The sequence below is a fragment of the Rutilus rutilus genome (assembly GCF_951802725.1).
Source record: "Rutilus rutilus genome assembly, chromosome: 16".
Classification (NCBI taxonomy): Eukaryota; Metazoa; Chordata; class Actinopteri; order Cypriniformes; family Leuciscidae; genus Rutilus; species Rutilus rutilus.
The window spans coordinates 1,770,359-1,790,355 of record NC_140224.1 but is presented as its reverse complement, the minus strand read 5'-3'; the positions used below and the strand labels follow the sequence as shown (position 1 = coordinate 1,790,355).

At 35.7% G+C, this 19,997-nt stretch overlaps 1 protein-coding gene across 2 annotated transcripts; it reads left to right on the top strand.

Annotated features, from left to right (window-relative positions):
• Positions 1–126: 126 nt before the first annotated feature.
• Positions 127–19,434, top strand: daglb (diacylglycerol lipase, beta). 2 transcript variants are annotated; one of them, XM_084434976.1, is made up of 15 exons: positions 127–393; positions 1,887–2,038; positions 2,580–2,754; positions 3,991–4,264; positions 7,248–7,370; positions 7,654–7,781; positions 10,836–10,962; positions 11,707–11,790; positions 13,114–13,191; positions 13,272–13,352; positions 13,428–13,555; positions 15,577–15,645; positions 15,788–15,860; positions 16,646–16,896; positions 18,771–19,434. In XM_084434976.1, the coding sequence occupies exons 1-15, from the start codon at positions 299–301 to the stop codon at positions 18,964–18,966; spliced, it is 2,034 nt and encodes a 677-aa protein (XP_084291102.1). In that variant the 5' UTR covers positions 127–298; the 3' UTR covers positions 18,967–19,434. The 2 variants fall into 2 exon arrangements, with proteins under 2 accessions (XP_084291102.1, XP_084291103.1); XM_084434977.1 differs by lacking the exon at positions 1,887–2,038 and having other exon boundaries at positions 140–393.
• The last annotated feature ends 563 nt before the right edge of the window (positions 19,435–19,997 follow it).

Below are 19,997 nucleotides of genomic sequence, written 5' to 3'. Positions count from 1 at the left end.
AAAAATGTCATAATATACAGCACATTGCTGTATTGTAAAGCAATAAATCAATATTTTCGACTCGCTTTTGACGAGTCTGGATACGGAACTACTTTACTGCAGGAAGTTACTTCATCTTCCGTTCCGGACACATTTCGCTGCGACACTGAAAAGGGAAAACAAACCCGCCCCGCTGCAGACAGATGTCAGAGTGAACGAGTCGTTTATTACCATGTTGTAATATCAAGAGTCATGGGTTCTGTAATGTTCACTGTCATACGTTCATGATCGCGACTGAAGGACTGGTTTGACCGTCAGGATGCCCGGAATGGTGGTGCTTGGACGCCGATGGCGGATCGCCAGCGATGATCTTGTGTTTCCTGGCGCTATCGAGTTATTCATCAGAGCTGTGTGGTAAGAACTGCAGTTGATTAGGCTCACTTGGGATTTTTGGGTATTGTGTAACACATTGCCATATTCATATACCATCACTGCTAGGAAAAATACGTCCTGAGATGGGTGTTGCCAACGTTTCCATTACAAATATTATATTTCTGAACGGTCGAAACGTCCAGGTTTTAATCATCAGTGTTCTCTAAACATTCTGTAACAAGTAGTATTTTTTGTTTTAAATAAAACGTTTCATGAACTGTGTATAAATACTATTTTTGTGCTGACGTTTTCAAAAGTAAAGTTCCCATGATGTTTGCAAAATGATAAAATGGAATATTTTATAATATGGATAACTAAGTTATTAAAACATGACGTTTTTTTTTTGTAACATTCAGAAAGCATTCGGGTATAACGTTTTCTGAATGTTTTGAGAACAATATCAGATAACTAACATTACTAATAGGGCTTGGTATCGATTCATATGTCCCGATTCGATTCTGATTCGATTCAATGAATCATTTTCACTGGCCCCACCACGAAAATAAATAAATAAAATAGGTTTTTTTAACCATCCTTGTATTGTAATTAATGTTATGACACCAACATTTTAGATACCAGTGAAATTTCGCAATGCTCGATTCCAGTTTCGATACCACAGCTAAAACTACGATCTAATATACATTTCAAAGATTATTTAAGTCATTAATGATAAAAAACAAATAATCAAATTAGCCTACAAATAAATAAATACAATAAAACAAACATATACATAAAAAAATCAGGTAGGTCCAACAGTAGTTTTTAGGTACAGAAATTGAATAAAGTAATCAAATGTGAAATAACTGCATAGTCTGTATAAATTAAATATGGACTATTCCTTATTAAAGTTGCAAAAGTTAGGCAGTCAAGAGCAGAGTGTTTTTGTTTCTTTGTCTTTTGTTGTTTGATTATCATTAATGACACAGATTAATAAGGGTACTGTCACTTTAAGACTGAAAACACGGATCCAATATACTGATACACACTTCAGTCTTCCTCTACTGTTCACTAGGACACCAGCCAAGACGAGGCGTTTAGAGAATTATGTGTCCGTTCAAGCGCAAGAAGATGTGAAGAAGACTAGTAATAAGATTAACATCGATCAGATATTATATTCAATGCTTACAATGGAAAAAAGATCGACTCGTGGCTTTTGAGAATCGATATTGACATTTAAAAAAACGATAAATCGAAAAAAGAAAAAAAATTCCCCCAGCCGTAATTACTAACTATTGACGATACTAGAATAATGTTTGTTCAACCGTATCGTTACCCAAAGTTTCCTGTTTGCTGAGATGGCTTTTAAAAACAAATACCATTGTACAATAAACTCTCTAACTGCGAAGTCACCAAGATATTCATCTCTGCACGCTCATAAACATGGCATTACCTTATTAATTATCCAGTGTTCCACGGCAATACTGTGCTAAAATAAGGCAGTGTCTTTGGTTTCTGAAAGCTCTCTTGTCTCTTAGGTGGGTCGTGACCTTAGTTGTGTACATTAACCATAAGGGACGATTTGACTGTCAAGGCGGAGCGTATTTGCATAATTACCTTGTAGTTCTTCTTGTGCTTTTGGCTGCCATCATCTTCACATTATGTGCAGTTGTTTACGTCAGTGCTCAAGGTACGTGTCTTTCCCGGACCCGATGCATGATGTTATTTCTTCATATGTGACCCTGGACCACAGAACCAGTCTCGAGTCGCACGGGTGTATCTGTGGCAATACATGTTATGGGGCAAAATTATCCATTTTTCTTTTATGCCAAAAATCATGAGGATATTAAGTAAAGATCATGTTCCATGAAGATATTTTGTACATTTCCTACCGTAAATATATAAAACATGTATTTGTGTGAGTGAATGCAGCACAATCGCCAACATAAATGAACAACTTTAAAGGAGATTTTCTCAATGTTTAGATTTTTTTGCCTCAGATTCCAGATGTTCAATAGTTGTATCTCAGCCAAATATTGCCCTATCCTAACAACACCACACATCAATGGAAAGCTTATTTATTCAGCTTTCAGGTGATATATACATCTCAATTTAAAAAAATTGACCCATGTGACTGGTTTTGTGGTCCAGGGTCACATATGTGTAATGCATGATGCTATTTCTTCATCATGTGTAATGATGCAATGTAATTCTGCTGTGATTGGTCTTAGGAACCATAATGAACCCGGGTCCTCGGCGCTCGATGCCGGTCCTGGTGTATCTGCGTGCGGTTCTGTACCTTCCTGAGCTCGTGTGGGCCGTTCTGGGGGCCGTCTGGGTGTCGGATAACAGCACGGGATGCAAGCCGGAAGAGGTCGGGGCCGTGATTGGAGCTGTGGTTTCCAGGTAAGGAACAAATATTTAACAATATTCCTTTTCCAAAAATGTATAGGCATGCTTTTATTGAGCAAAGACGCATTTAAATGTATCATAAGTGACTGTAAAGGCATTTATAATGTAACAAAAATTCTATTTCAAATAAATGCTGTTCTTTTGAGCTTTCTATTCATCATAGAATCCTGAAAAATAAAATGTATCACGGTTTCCACAAAAATCTGAATCAGCACGACTGTTTTCAACACTGATAATAATCATAAATGTGTCTTGAGCATCAAATCCTCATATTAGAGTGATTTCTGAAGGATCATGTGACACTGAAGACTGGAGTAATGATGCTGAACATTCAGCTTTGATCACAGGAATAAATTACACTTTACTGTATATTCACATAGAGAACTGCTAATTTAGTTTGTAAAAATATTTCACTATTTTTACTGTATTTTTAAAGCCTGTGAATAGTATTGTATGTTTACAAAATGACTTGAATCGTGTTTCCAACTCGTTCTTGCCTCGTTAGCATATATGCAAATTTTGATTAAAGCTAAAGGACACAAAAGATAAGACACAATAGTTTTAGATTACATTTGATATGGTGTGTTATTTAATAGACTTCAAAGTTGTGTGTTACAAATCAATCATATTTTGTATCTGTAATTTAGATCAAAATAAATCATAATGTCATCATCATCATCCTTTTAGAATTACAAGAACAAGTTAATGTCTTTTGTTTGTTTTTAAAAAAACTTTTTTTTTTCTTAAATTCTGTTATGTTTAAAGGGGATGATCTCAAACACCAACACTGTTGTCTTGGTTTCGTAAAGTATGATCAAAATCTGAAGCTCCAAAATGTTCATAAAATAAGAAACGCCTCCATTCTAGTCTTGAGGTTTCTCGTCACAATAATCTTCATTGTAATAATTCATGCGCAGAATAAAGGGGCGGGGCCTGGTTGAGTTAGTTAGTAGTGTGTTAAACTGGCGGTTAAGGGGCAGGACATTTCCCAAACACACTCGAAGCGCTCGACCAATCACAACACACTGCTCCAGCCGACCAATCAGAGCACAGTGTGCTTTTCAGAAGGAGGGGCTTAATAGAGACAGGAAGTAAACAGAGCGTTACTGACAGACTGGGAAGAGAGGAGCCGCAACAATGTCAGATAATGTGTTTTTTAAACATTCAACTTTGTAAAAAGGTGTAATATGTCACTGTCTCACCCTTCCCTGTCTCTGCTGCTGTCCTCAGCTGGATCATCCTTCTCTCTATGGCTGTGGGAGTGCTGGTCGTGTTTGACCCTCTGGGCAGCCAGCGCTCGGGTGTCTCTCTGGACGCTCAGTCAGGCGTGAGGGGTCTGGATCTGGAGAGCAGCGAGTCGTCTCAGCTCTTCTACACCGCACACACACTGGCCTCGCGCGTGTGGGAGAGCCGTCTGCGTCTCCTCTGCTTCTGTCTGCCTCAGGACGACAACCATCGAGCCGCTTTCTCCAGCATCGCACAGCTCGTCGGAGGATTCTTCCTGGTCAGAAATTTGTTCGTACCACTTTATGAAGCTTGTTCACATATAGCTCCAGTTCTGTTGCCCAGGGTTCGTACAAGGTGTTTAAAGACCCCCAGAAATCAAAATTTAGGTTTTTTAGCTTTTAGTATGAATATGTTAGCCTTAAAGGGATACTCCACTTTTTTCGGAAATATGCTCATTTTACAACTCCCCCAGAGTTAAACAGTTGAGTTTTACCGTTTTAGAATCCATTCAGCCGATCTCCGGGTCTGACGGTACCACTTTTAGCATAGCTTAGCACAGATCATTGATTCAGACGAGTCCAGTAGCATTTCTTTCAAAATGACCAAAGAGTTTCAATATTTTTCCTATTTAAAACTTGACTCTTCTGTAGTTAAACCGTGTACTAAGATCGACGGGTGCAGCAGGCGTAATGATATGACGCAGCGCCTGAAAATAGGTCTAATAGGTTAGACAAACTTAGTCCCGGTCACGTTGGAAGAAGTTACCGAGCTGGGGACTATTTTCAGGCGCTGCGTCATATCATTACGCCTGCTGCACTCATGGTACGGCCGCACAGTTCCTTGATTATTACGCCGGAACGAGAGTAGTTCCTAGCCATATAGGCTTAGAAAATCGCAACTTTTCATTTTCTGTCGATCTTAGTACACGGTTTAACTACAGAAGAGTCAAGTTTTAAATAGGAAAAATATTGAAACTCTTTGGTCATTTTGAAAGAAATGCTACTGGACTCGTCAGAATCAATGATCTGTGCTAAGCTATGCTAAAAGTGGTACCGTCAGACCCGGAGTTCGGCTGAATGGATTCTAAAACGGTAAAACTCATCTGTTTAACTCTGGGGGAGATGTAAAATGAGCATATTTCCGAAAAAAGTGGAGTATCCCTTTAAGGTTATGAATAAGCTGGTGTGTTCAAAAACAATGACAACATTCACATTTAGGAGATATAAGCATTCAAAACTTACAGTCTCTCACTTCCGCTGAAATGGATCAGCGATTTTTATGACATCACCGCTTCTCATCATATCTTCTGTCCAATCAAATGCTCTCTAGAATCTAAAGCTCCGCCCCCTGTGCTATAAACACCACCTGGCTGAAGCGACCGTTGACACACACAGAGCAATATGGGTTAGATGTGTGTTCGGTTGCTCAAACGCTCGAGTTTTACTCCGTTTTCCAACTGTGCGTTGGTTAAGAATGAAATGGCTAGAATTTATTCACATCTCTACTATTGAATCCAGCGTATCATCAGCGCTCGCATTCGCTTCCATGGTGCTGTCAGTCTGAGGTAAACTAAACGCTATTGGCTGTTTGAAAAGGGGGAGGAGCCATTCAATATGTCCCGCCTTAGCTTCCTGTTTCAGTGGAAATTACGTCAACGCATCAAACAAAGCTGGCACTTCAGTGGGACTTTAAAGTGCTTGAAGTACTTGACTTTTTTATTTATTATTATTTTAGGCCTGGAAAACAGCCTTATTTATGGAAAGGTACTTTTAAAGTGCTTGAATGATTCAAAGACAATATATATGAAATTAGTGTCTAATTTTTTCAATAAAACACAAATACAGACAGTCTTTTCACACAAAAATGAACGCCGCAGCCCGCCTGATATCGATATAGAGCCATTTCGCATGGCTATGAGTGTGATTATATATCTAATCTCAGTATATGATACAGCTTTTATTCTTCAGGTCAATCATATATCCATGGAAATAAAATTAGTTTGAATGAGAAAGGCAATATCTTTGTCATAGGATCCTTTCACTGGTTAAGTAGATTTCCTGTGATTGACAGGGCTGGTCAATGGATTGATCTTTATGAAATAAAGTGTCAGATTCAGCTTCACTCTGGAGCCGCTTTGCTATATATATATATATATATATATATATATATCTTATATGTTCAAAGTTAAAATAATTTCCTTGTTTACCACCTTGCTTCGTTCCGGAATGAATCAGTGTTTTTTAACGTAACGAATGGTCTATAATTTCTGTGTAATTAGTTATAATGAAATGCTTTACATTTTACAAATAAAAAATCCTGTGTTTTTCTCTGTTATCATATAAGAAGTTTATGCCCTTTGTCTTTTTGCTCTTTTATGCACTGAAATTCTAGGGCTTCGTTAATATTCCCATACTTAAAGTTGCCAAAGTCACTGCATACTTTGCATGTGCTGCACTTTATTTAAACCATTTAGTTTTTTTTTTTAATATTTGTACTTTTTACTTACTTTTTTCGAATTTAAAAGATAATAAAGGTGTTGTTTGATACGTGAGCTCTCCGATTGTAGTGCTTGGAAACTAAAAAAGTAGTGCGGTCAAACTCCTGTTTCCACGTTTGCAAATGATATGAAAATGACTTGGGATAGCACCAGTATTGGTAACACTTTACACTTTACAAACACTTTTCATTTCTAAACATCACTAACTACATTAGTTAACATGAACTACCAATGAACAATACAGAATTCTACAGCATTTATTAATTTGAATGGTAATCTGAGCATCTACTAATACATTACTAAGATCAAATGTTGTTGCTCATTGTTAATTAATTCATGTTTGGCATTAACAACTAATGAGACCTTATTGTAAAGTGTTACCTAAAATTCTGACTGTCAAGTTGTTAATTATTATAATAATGTGATACATGGCTGATATTAAACTATATTGTCTAAATAAAATAAAAACAGTTTTTTTCAAACGTAAGTGAAGTTAGGCATTGCAGCGTTGTAATATGCAGTATGAACAATTTGACTTTATTTTGAGTTTTGCTAATTGAGATGATGTTGTTTTTTAAGATGAAGTGTTAGAAGACAATAAAGGTAATCTATATGTAAAAATAGGAAAGAGGAAATGAGTATGCAAAGTTAAATATACAGTATCAGCCAATAGTGATAAATAAAAAAATCTACAGTATCAGTACAGATAATGTAAATGATACCGATATAATATATAACCTGACTCTGTCTGACATGTTTCCAGGACACAGACCTGGTTCCCAGTGATATCGCCGCTGGTCTGGCTCTTCTTCATCAGGAACAGGACAAGATGGAGCAGAGCAGAGACCCTGACGAGGTCCTGACCCACAGCCCGTCCTCCCCGATAGTGAGTCTGAGCTTAGCACTGGGAATTAACCCTATAAAGCCCACTCTATCATATTTGATATGCAACTTACATTTTTCTGATTATTATTTAATATGCCATGGAGATTGCAATGGTTAAAGGAGTAGTTCACTCCAGAACGAACATTTCCTGATAGTTTACTCTCCTCCACGTCAGCCAAGATGTTCATGTCTTTCTTTTAATTCTGGGGTGAACGACTCCTTTACTGCATGTGAAGTATACTCAGTGCATGCAGTGATCCGCCTCTTCTGGTGTGTTTTCCCAGAGGGAGGATCTGGAGATTGAGCTGGAGAAAGCCACTCACTATATGCAGTTTGCAGCAGCTGCGTATGGATGGCCGCTGTACGTCTACTCAAACCCGCTCACGGGGCTCTGCAAACTCAGTGGAGATTGGTGGGTATAAAGTTTGCTAAAGTTCGCTAACAGTATCAAAGGGAGAGTTCACCCAAAAATGAAAATTAGCCCATGATTTACTCACCCTCAAGTCATCCTAGGTGTATATGACATTCTTCTTTCAGACGAATACAATCAGAGTTATATTAAAAAATGTCCTCGCTCTTCCAAGCTTTAGAATGGCAGTGAATGGCCATTTCTGTTTTGAAGTCCATAAAAGTGCATCTCTCCATCATAAAAGTGCATCTATCCACGATAAAAGTGCATCTATCGTCATAAAAGTGCATTTGTCCATCATAAAAGTGCATCTGTCCATGATAAAAGTCCATCTGTCCATCATAAAAGTGCATCCATCCATCATTAAAGTGCATCTATCCATCATAAGTGCATCTATCCATCATAAAAGTGCATCCATCCATGATAAAAGTGCATCTATCCATCATAAAAGTGCATCTACCCATGATAAAAGTGCATCTATCCATGATAAAAGTGCATCTATCCGTCATAAAAGTGCATCTATCCATGATAAAAGTGCATCTGTCCGTCATAAAAGTGCATCTACCCATGATAAAAGTGCATCTATCCATGATAAAAGTGCATCTATCCGTCATAAAAGTGCATCTATCCATGATAAAAGTGCATCTATCCGTCATAAAAGTGCATCTATCCATGATAAAAGTGCATCTATCCGTCATAAAAGTGCATCTATCCATCATAAAAGTGCATCTATCCGTCATAAAAGTGCATCTATCATCATAAAAGTGCATCTATCCATCATAAAAGTGCATCTGTCCATCATAAAAGTGCATCTATCCATGATAAAAGTGCATCTGTCCATCATAAAAGTGCATCCATCCATCATTAAAGTGCATCTATCCATCATAAGTGCATCTATCCATCATAAAAGTGCATCCATCCATGATAAAAGTGCATCTATCCATCATAAAAGTGCATCTATCCATGATAAAAGTGCATCTATCCATCATAAAAGTGCATCTATCCATCATAAAAGTGCATCTATCCATCATAAAAGTGCATCTATCCATGATAAAAGTGCATCTATCCATGATAAAAGTGCATCTACCCATGATAAAAGTGCATCTATCCATGATAAAAGTGCATCTATCCATGATTAAAGTCCATCTGTCCATCATAAAAGTGCATCCATCCATCATTAAAGTGCATCTATCCATCATAAGTGCATCTATCCATCATAAAAGTGCATCCATCCATGATAAAAGTGCATCTATCCGTCATAAAAGTGCATCCATCCATGATAAAAGTGCATCTATCCGTCATAAAAGTGCATCTATCCATGATAAAAGTGCATCTGTCCGTCATAAAAGTGCATCTATCCATGATAAAAGTGCATCTATCCATGATAAAAGTGCATCTATCCGTCATAAAAGTGCATCTATCCATGATAAAAGTGCATCTATCCATGATAAAAGTGCATCTGTCCGTCATAAAAGTGCATCTATCCATGATAAAAGTGCATCTATCCGTCATAAAAGTGCATCTATCCATCATAAAAGTGCATCTATCCACGATAAAAGTGCATCTATCCGTCATAAAAGTGCATCTATCCATCATAAAAGTGCATCTATCCGTCATAAAAGTGCATTTGTCCATCATAAAAGTGCATCTGTCCATGATAAAAGTCCATCTGTCCATCATAAAAGTGCATCCATCCATCATTAAAGTGCATCTATCCATCATAAGTGCATCTATCCATCATAAAAGTGCATCCATCCATGATAAAAGTGCATCTATCCATCATAAAAGTGCATCTACCCATGATAAAAGTGCATCTATCCATGATAAAAGTGCATCTATCCGTCATAAAAGTGCATCTACCCATGATAAAAGTGCATCTATCCATGATAAAAGTGCATCTATCCGTCATAAAAGTGCATCTATCCATGATAAAAGTGCATCTATCCATCATAAAAGTGCATCTATCCATCATAAAAGTGCATCTATCCGTCATAAAAGTGCATCTATCATCATAAAAGTGCATCTATCCATCATAAAAGTGCATCTGTCCATCATAAAAGTGCATCTATCCATGATAAAAGTGCATCTGTCCATCATAAAAGTGCATCCGTCCATCATTAAAGTGCATCTATCCATCATAAGTGCATCTATCCATCATAAAAGTGCATCCATCCATGATAAAAGTGCATCTATCCATCATAAAAGTGCATCTACCCATGATAAAAGTGCATCTATCCATGATAAAAGTGCATCTATCCATCATAAAAGTGCATCTATCCATGATAAAAGTGCATCTATCCATCATAAAAGTGCATCTATCCATCATAAAAGTGCATCTATCCATGATAAAAGTGCATCTATCCATCATAAAAGTGCATCTACCCATGATAAAAGTGCATCTATCCATGATAAAAGTGCATCTATCCATGATAAGTCCATCTGTCCATCATAAAAGTGCATCTATCCATCATAAGTGCATCTATCCATCATAAAAGTGCATCCATCCATGATAAAAGTGCATCTATCCATCATAAAAGTGCATCTATCCATGATAAAAGTGCATCTGTCCGTCATAAAAGTGCATCTATCCGTCATAAAAGTGCATCTATCCATGATAAAAGTGCATCTATCCGTCATAAAAGTGCATCTATCCATGATAAAAGTGCATCTGTCCGTCATAAAAGTGCATCTGTCCATCATAAAAGTGCATCTATCCGTCATAAAAGTGCATCTATCCATGATAAAAGTGCATCTGTCCGTCATAAAAGTGCATCTGTCCATCATAAAAGTGCATCTATCCGTCATAAAAGTGCATCTGTCCATCATAAAAGTGCATCTATCCATCATAAAAGTGCATCTATCCATCATAAAAGTGCATCTGTCCATGATAAAAGTCCATCTATCCGATTGATCATAATTCTTGATTGTATTCGTCTGAAAGAAGAATGTCATACACACCTAGGATGGCTTGAGCGTGAATAAATCATGGGCTAATCTTCATTTTTGGGTGAACTCTTCCTTTAAATGCAGAAGTGCAGTAACGGATCTCTGTTTCAGCTGTCGGAGTCGTCAGGCGGAGTACGATCTAGTCGGAGGAGACAGTCTCGGCTGCCACTTCTCCTCTATCCTGCAGAGCACAGGCCTCCAGTACCGAGACTTCATCCACATCAGCTTTCATAACCAGGTGACGTCTCAGGGTCTCACACCTTTTCAAACCTCTCCCGTCCCAATCCCAGAAGAATGACTCCCATTCACTCCCACTCCTGGAATCTGTCAGTAATGCAGGACAGATCACAGCATGCCCACCTTAGTTGAATAAAAATCCAAAATGTAGTTTTTTATGTTATTTTATTGAACTGAAAGCCAGCTTAAACAATTCACACACATTAAATTCAATGTAAATCCTCCATGCAAACACACACACACACACACACACACACACACACCTCCTTTCTCAACTCAGACCATTACTTCAGACCGGACAGAAATGTCTGTGTGCACAGCTGAGGTATAATTTTCACACATTAGTCGTGGCTTTCATGTCTGACTCCGTTTTGATTATGATTTTATGAGATTATGAGAAGCCTTCTTCTTCTCTTATATTATTGGCATACCAACTTGGTGCATTACCGCCACCAGCTGTCACGGGTGGAGCACTGAACCTGCCACACCAAAGCAACAGGACAGGATAACTAGAATTTAGTTCAAAATTAAAATATATAGTTTATTTATATAAACGGTACATTTGTGAATAAAGTTGAGTATCATAGTGTTATTACGATCCCCGATCCCGCTGAGATTTTTTCCCGTCCCGATCACGTGATTAATGGTGATTTTTGTTCCCCATCCCGTGGGATTCCCGATGAAATGTCAGCCTCTGTGCAGTGCGACTCAGAATGCCTACAGCAATGTGTTTTTCATTCCGTAGATCTACGAGATCCCGTTCTTCGTGGCGTTGGATCATAAGCGGGAGGCGGTCCTTGTCGCTGTGAGGGGAACGCTGTCACTTAAGGTGAGAATCATCGGTTAGACACTGATAATCATCAGGATTCCCTGAAAAACACGTTTGACAAACATCCTTCACTCATACCCAAATCTGCAGATGTGCTCAGATCAGATGTGATATTTCCATAAACAAATGACACTCGTGAGGTCTGACAGTCATTCCTGAAGTAATAACTAGAATAAAGGGGTGGTTGATTATGATTTGACTTTTCTAGCTTTAGTTAGTGTGTAATGTTGCGGTTTGAGCATAAACAACATCTGCAAAGTTACAGCGCTCAAAGCTCAAAGCAAAGGGAAATATTTGCTTTTAAAGAAATCGCTTTTTAAGGACTACAACAAACGGCTGGTAGAGACTACACCACATTCCTCCCGGGTTAGTGACATCACCAACCCTAGAATTTACATAAACCCCGCCCCCTGAACACGATTTATAGATTATCATGACAGAATATGCTAATCAGTGACTAGAAGATAACTACACATAAGCTTCATAAATTCATCAACTAACCATTCAGAAATGTCCTGTTGCTTCTACATGTTGTCTCTTCTTCTTGAGTCTCTCCATCATTGTCTGACTCCGGTTTGAACATAAAAGGCTAAAAGTTTTAGAAATGTTCAGTGCATGTGTGTGTGAGGTAAAAGAACACGAGTTCTTGAAGCTCCGCCCCCTGTGCCGGGAGCAGCAGCTCATTTGCATTTAAAGGAACCGACACAAAAACTGTTTTTGCTCACCCTCAAAAAGTGACAATTTTAACATGCGATATAAAAATATCTGTGGGGTATTTTGAGCTAAAACTTCACACACACACACTGAGGACATCAGAGACTTATTTTACATCTTGTGAAAAGGGCATTATACCACCCCTTTAAAATTATACTATAGAATGCAGATAAAATTATCCCTAAAATTCAAGATATCAGGGCAAAAATGCCCCTGTATGAGTTTTTGCCTCATATTTATATCACTTTACTTGTCATACACCGATCGGTCTGCGCTAGGGGTGTCACAATATATCGTGTCATAATATATCGCAATACAAAAATGCAACAATATGTATCGTATAGTTCACCAAAAATTGTTTGCAGAGTTTTACTGTCAGTACTACATTAAACTGCTGTATATAATGTATAATAATGCAATGGGGGAATATTTGTGGGTCCTGATAATGCTAAATGTCTGATGTTACCAGTAAAAAGTGTCCTTCATTATTTTAAATATGTCTAGTCAGTGACAGAGATCAAGCATATTCATGTGAAATAATTCTGTATTTTCAGCTTCAGAATCATGAATATATTGTTGTTGAGGTTGTGCGCTGGTGTGTGTTTGCAGGACGTGTTGACGGATCTCTCCGCGGAGTGTGAGAACATTTCTGTGGAAGGCGTGTCGGGAACCTGCTATGCTCACAAGGTGACTTGTATTTATCACATTTCTCAAGTCCATCAGAACCGTATCGGACGTTAGCTTGAACTTCTGTGTCTGAATCACAGGGCATTTCTCAAGCAGCGCATTACATCTACAAGAGGCTGGTCAACGACGGCATTCTGAGCCAGGCGTTCAACATTGCTCCGGTAAGAGCTTTAACTGAGCATTATTCTCCTGTGGCGGTGGACTCGCTGTGAGTGTGTGTGTGTGTGTGTTTGCAGGAGTATAAGCTGGTCATCACAGGTCACAGTCTGGGTGCAGGAACGGCGTCTCTACTAGCTGTGCTTCTGCACAACACACACCCCACACTGGAGTGCTTCGCGTTCTCTCCACCAGGGGGCCTGATGAGGTACTGTGACACACACACACACACACACACCCACACACACAAACACACACACACACACACACACACACACACACACACACACACACCGGAGTGCTTCGCGTTCTCTCCACCAGGGGGCCTGATGAGGTACTGTGACACACACACACACACACACACACACACACACACACACACACACACACACACACACACACCCCACACTGGAGTGCTTCGCGTTCTCCTCACCAGGGGGCCTGATGAGGTACTGTCACATATATACACACACACACACCACCCCAACACCAGCACAATACTTAGACACAGATCATGTTCTGATATTGAAAGAAATACCATACTCGTATGTGTGTATTTACAATGTACATTATAAAATGTATAGAATGAGACTAGCTTGAAAAAATCTCTATAAAATAGCAGACATACTGTACAAACACCGTGACATCATACAGCACTGATAGAAACTAAATATGTTTAAAAAAAGTATTTAAAAATAAAAAAGATAATAATAATGAAATACAATATATAATACAAACAAAAATTTAAAAGAACGTTTAATTAAGAGTATTTAAAAACATAATACATTTAATTAAATAATATATAATAAAAAAGTAGAAAAGAGTATTTAATTAAAAAGTTTGTAAAAAATAATATTTAATAATTATAGTAATAAAAATAATTAAGTACAATATGCAAAGTTGCGTATGTGTATATATATATATATATAAAAAATGACACATGTAATAGGAATAATTGGAAGGAATATGGAATAATTAAGATGTTTATTCTGTAAAAGTTTATTACCAAGGCTGCATTTATTTGTTCAAAAATACAGTAAAAACAGTAATAATGTGAAATATTATTACAAATTAAAATAACTGTTGTCTATTGTAATGCATTTTAAGATGTAATTTATTCCCTGTGATCGAAGCTGAATTTTAGTGTCACGTGATCTTTCAGAAATCATTCACATTTATGTAAAATAAAGACCTTTGTATCATTATAAGTAGGATGATCATTGATCAATTACCTCCTGAGACCCGAGAGCTTGCCTGGTGTGCATTTTATAATTGTTCTTGCTATTTGGGATAAGTTGGACCTAATAAGTATAATAACTAAAATTTGTTTTTGTACTGGAAGCAGTTTTTGCAGAAAATGATGTCCTCATGCGAGGACAGTGGGTCTATAATTTACCATTTTACTAGCAATTATGTGAAGTGTCAGTACAAATGAAGTGATAAACACTTGACAAAATCTGATTTTTATAATAGTACTGGTAATGGCCAGCAGGGAGCAGTAGAAGGCCACTTATTGGCTCACTTTCATTTTGAAATTCTTGATTTTTACCAGTTTTCTGCACTAAAGCAAACCAGTTTTTCCATGTTAACTCAATAATTCATGCTTACACACACACACACACACACACACACACACACACACACAGACAAATGTTGTTTTTTCAATGCTATTGCGATCCGTCTAAAAATTCCCAAGTTTAGCTAACCACATGGTAGAATAAATAATGTAATATAGTCCCAATGTCCTCAAACGAGTGCTTCACATTTACTGATGTCCTGGAGTGCTACTATTACTAAAATATGTCAAATTTTAATCCCCATATGATGATGGAGACAGTATTGTACATAAATACATTTGTTTCATTCATATAATTTGAATAGATTTTTTACCTGGGTCATTTTTCTTTCGGGAAGTGTTTTGCTGATATTTTGCTGATTTTCCAGCCATTTTCTTCTCACTGACATTGGTGTAATGTTGTTATATCACCACAAGATGGTGTGGGCAGTGTCCCTAAATGTGGCCAACATGTCTAAGATTTACAAATTTGACTATCATTGTGTCAAGAGGCAAAAATGTAATGTCCTCATATGAGGACACAGGGTCTCAGGAGGTTAATTATTCAAACCTTTTGACTGACAGTATATCTAACTTTGACAGTCAAGAGTACATTTGTAAAGAATCATGTCATGTTATCAGACGTTAAACTTGTTGGTTGTCTCTCTTGTCAGTAAAGCGCTGGCCGATTACTCAAAGCAGTTCGTGGTGTCGGTGGTGCTGGGAAAAGATCTCGTGCCCAGGTGAGGTTTATTTATATCGCCACAGCGTCTGTATATCTGAAACTGTGAGTGTATTTAGAGAAGTGTCCAGCTATCGTGAGCTTTCTTCTGACTTCTGCTTGTACTGTACGCTTCATAACACTTCCTCAAACGGCTTCTGTAGATTGAGTATTCCAAACATGGAGGACCTGAAGAGAAGATTATTAAAAGTGGTGTCTAACTGCAGCAAACCAAAGGTAAGATTATTCTCCAAGACATCTTCACTCGCGGGTCCAAACGACCCGAAGCCATAAAATTGTACTTAACTGTTTTTTTTTAGTCCTGAAAGCTTATTTTATTTCGTTTTTATAAAAAAAAATGCAATATTTTAATGCAAATTTTTTTGGGGGGGAGATTTGTTATATTTTCTTTTATTTACCTTTTAAATGACTAGATTTAATCAGTAAATAAATAGTAATATAAGCACACTCCTCACATTCTTTTAACTTAAAATCAAAATAACTCACAATTTCATGCCGAAACCTTTTAATTCAGCTCAAAATATCTTACAGTGTGTGTCTTTGCCGACCTCTTGTGGAAGAAAAATATATATAACATAATATTTCATGACTCTAGATGGCCTTATAGCTCTATATGGAGCAAATGAGCTGTTCCTCTGGGTCGTAAAGTCAGTTCGCTTCAGTATGCATTCAGATACACATCTAGACATTATAAAATCATTTTTGTTAAGGTTTTAGCATTTTTAGTTTGAATTTTGAGCATTTTTAGGTTTTTGTATGTGTACTGAAGCATTCCTCACATTCCTATGGGAGTCAGATTGATCCGCGATGGAAGGATTCGTTACTTTTTTAAATTTCAACCACAAAACTCCTCAAATCCATTCAAATTTTTGTGTGTATTCGTGGTTCAAGTGCAAAAAAAAGAAAAGAAAATTATGATTTTTTTTTTCAAAATCCCCAAGGGAAGGATGAGGGTTAAGCCTGCTTTTACTATCTAATTTGTTTCTCTCTCTCTCTCTCAGTATAAGATATTAATGCACGGCTGCTGGTACGAGGTGTTTGGAGGAACTCCTGATGATTTCCCCACGGAGATGGAGAACCGAAGAGAGGAGGAGCTTAACCATCCGTTGCTAGGCGAGGAGAGTCTGTTGGTGCGACGCTCGTCAACCTATCAGAGCCTGTCGTCTGACGACTCGCCCGCCCACCACACACACTTGCCCCTGTACCTGCCGGGCCGGGTCATGTACATCACCGAGGACGGGCCCACACGCAGGTCAGAGCCGGAAACACTCACAGAAAAAAACTGAGATTCAGACTCTATTATCATGTGTTTCAAAGAGTCTCTTCTGCTCATCAAGGCTGCATTTATTTGATCAAACATACAGTAAAAATGTGAAATATTTGTATGATTTAAAACATCAGTTTTCTATGTGAATATACAGTAAAGTGTAATTTATTCCTGTGATCAAAGCTAAATTTTCAGCATCATTACTCCAGTCTTCAGTGTCACATGATCCTTAGTATTTCAAAATATAATTAAAATAATAAACATTAAATAATTTATAATAAAAAAGTAGAATAATATTTAATTAAACAGTATTTGAAAAATAATGAATATAGTAATAATACAAATAATGAAATACAATATTTAAAAAAAAATGTAAATGACTATTTAATTAGTTTTTGTAAATATAATAATAAATTTTTTTTATTAAAATTATAAAAAAGGATATTTAATTATTTAAAAATATAATGATTAAAACACTTAATGTTTTAACACTTAATAATAATAATAATAATAATAATGAAATGCAATATATATAATAAAAAGAATATTTCATTAAAGAGTGTTTAAAATATTAAAATTAAAATAATTAAATTAAATATTTAATAAAAAACAAAAAGGAGTATTTTAAAAATAATAATTAAGAATAGTAATAAGAAAATAATTGAATACAATATATAATAAAAAATAAATTAAATTGTATTTAATGAAAGGGTATTTAAATTTAAATATATAATAAGCAAAAAATAGAGAACAGTATTTAACTAAAAAAGGTATTTAAAAAAAATTAATAATAATAATAAATAATTAAAATATATAAGCAAAAAATAGAGAACTGTATTTAACTAAAAAAGGTATTTAAAAAAATATAAATAATAATAATAAATAATTAAAATATATAAGCAAAAAATAGAGAACAGTATTTAACTAAAAAAGGTATTTAAAAAATATAAATAATAATAATAAATAATTAAATATATAAGCAAAAAATAGAGAACAGTATTTAACTAAAAAAGGTATTTAAAAAATATAAATAATAATAATAAATAATTAAAATATATAAGCAAAAAATAGAGAACAGTATTTAACTAAAAAAGGTATTTAAATAAAATATAAATAATAATAATAAATAATTAAAATATATAAGCAAAAAATAGAGAACAGTATTTAACTAAAAAAGGTATTTAAAAAAATATAAATAATAATAATAAATAATTAAAATATATAAGCAAAAAATAGAGAACAGTATTTAACTAAAAAAGGTATTTAAAAAATATAAATAATAATAATAAATAATTAAAATATATAAGCAAAAAATAGAGAACAGTATTTAACTAAAAAAGGTATTTAAAAAATATAAATAATAATAATAAATAATTAAAATATATAAGCAAAAAATAGAGAACAGTATTTAACTAAAAAAGGTATTTAAATAAAATATAAATAATAATAATAAATAATTAAAATATATAAGCAAAAAATAGAGAACAGTATTTAACTAAAAAAGGTATTTAAAAAAATATAAATAATAATAATAAATAATTAAAATATATAAGCAAAAAATAGAGAACAGTATTTAACTAAAAAAGGTATTTAAAAAATATAAATAATAATAATAAATAATTAAAATATATAAGCAAAAAATAGAGAACAGTATTTAACTAAAAAAGGTATTTAAAAAATATAAATAATAATAATAAATAATTAAAATATATAAGCAAAAAATAGAGAACAGTATTTAACTAAAAAGGGTATTTAAAAAATATAAATAATAATAATAAATAATTAAAATATATAATAAAAACCAATTAAATGGATTATGTCTGTCACATTTAATCCCAGCTGAATTGTCCTCTTCACAGACACTGCTTCTCTCCGGTGAGATACCGTGCGGAGTGGTCGAGCGAGACGTCGTTCCGGAATGTTCTGATCAGCCCGAGGATGATGGTGGATCACATGCCTGACGTGGTCCTGCGGGCCCTGAGGAGTCTGACCCGAGATCAGCCGTCCGCTCTCTGCCCGTCCTCCACCAGCAACAGCCACCTCAACGTCATCTGAGCGCTAACGAATCTCACTACAGACGTTCAACATGCGTATTTATTTCTGCCTTCTGACCCCAGTGGTGCGTCTGCTTCATCTACAGCTGTATATTCCCTCCGTCATCACATTATTTACAGTGCTGTGTTGTTCAAACGTGACAATTCCTTTCATTTCAGTGGTTGTGCAAAGATGAGCGATTCAGAAGATCAGTGTTGAGTGTAATGGTGGCGTTGTGTTTTGTGATGTGTCTTTGTCACATGGGAGTTGTGTGGTCATTTGCCAAAAAGAGTGTTTTGCACTGATTATAGATCAGCGAAACGCATCCGCCGTATGAGACTCTGATGCATGGCACCGAACGCATGAAAACATTTCCTCGGCTTCAGCGTCTGGTCAGTTACTCCACCGCAGCCTTTCAGGGTTTTCAGGGTGTCGTGCTTTTTTCAATAATAAAAAATGTTGAGGAAAAATTGGTCTGGTCCATTTTGGAAAAAGTGAGATTGAAAAGTGCATGTTTATTATTATTATTATTAGAGGTTCTTGTGAAAAAAAGTGACCACAGTTGCTATAATATATATATATATATGTGTGTTTGTGTATATATACATGTATATGTGTGTGTGTGTGTGTGTAGGTGTATATATGTGTGCGTGTGTGTGAGTGTACATATATATAGTGTGTCTGTGTGTGTATATTTGTATGTGTGTGTGTGTATATGTGTATGTGCATGTATAAATATGTTTGTTTATATGTATGAAGTGCCATCTGACATTTTCTTCTAGAATAATCATTTTTATCAAGCTTGTATATTTAAGTTCAATAATTTCACTTAAATGGCAATGCAAATTACCTATTAATTGTCATTTAAGTGAAATTACTTAAATATACAAGTTTTATAAAAATGATCATTCTAGAAGAAAATGTCAGATGGCACTTAGAGGCTTTTGCATCTGAACTCTTCATATATATATATATATATGTGTGTATGTGTATATATACAGTATGTGTGTGTGTGTGAATATAATAGTTTGTGAAAATAGATCACAGAAACC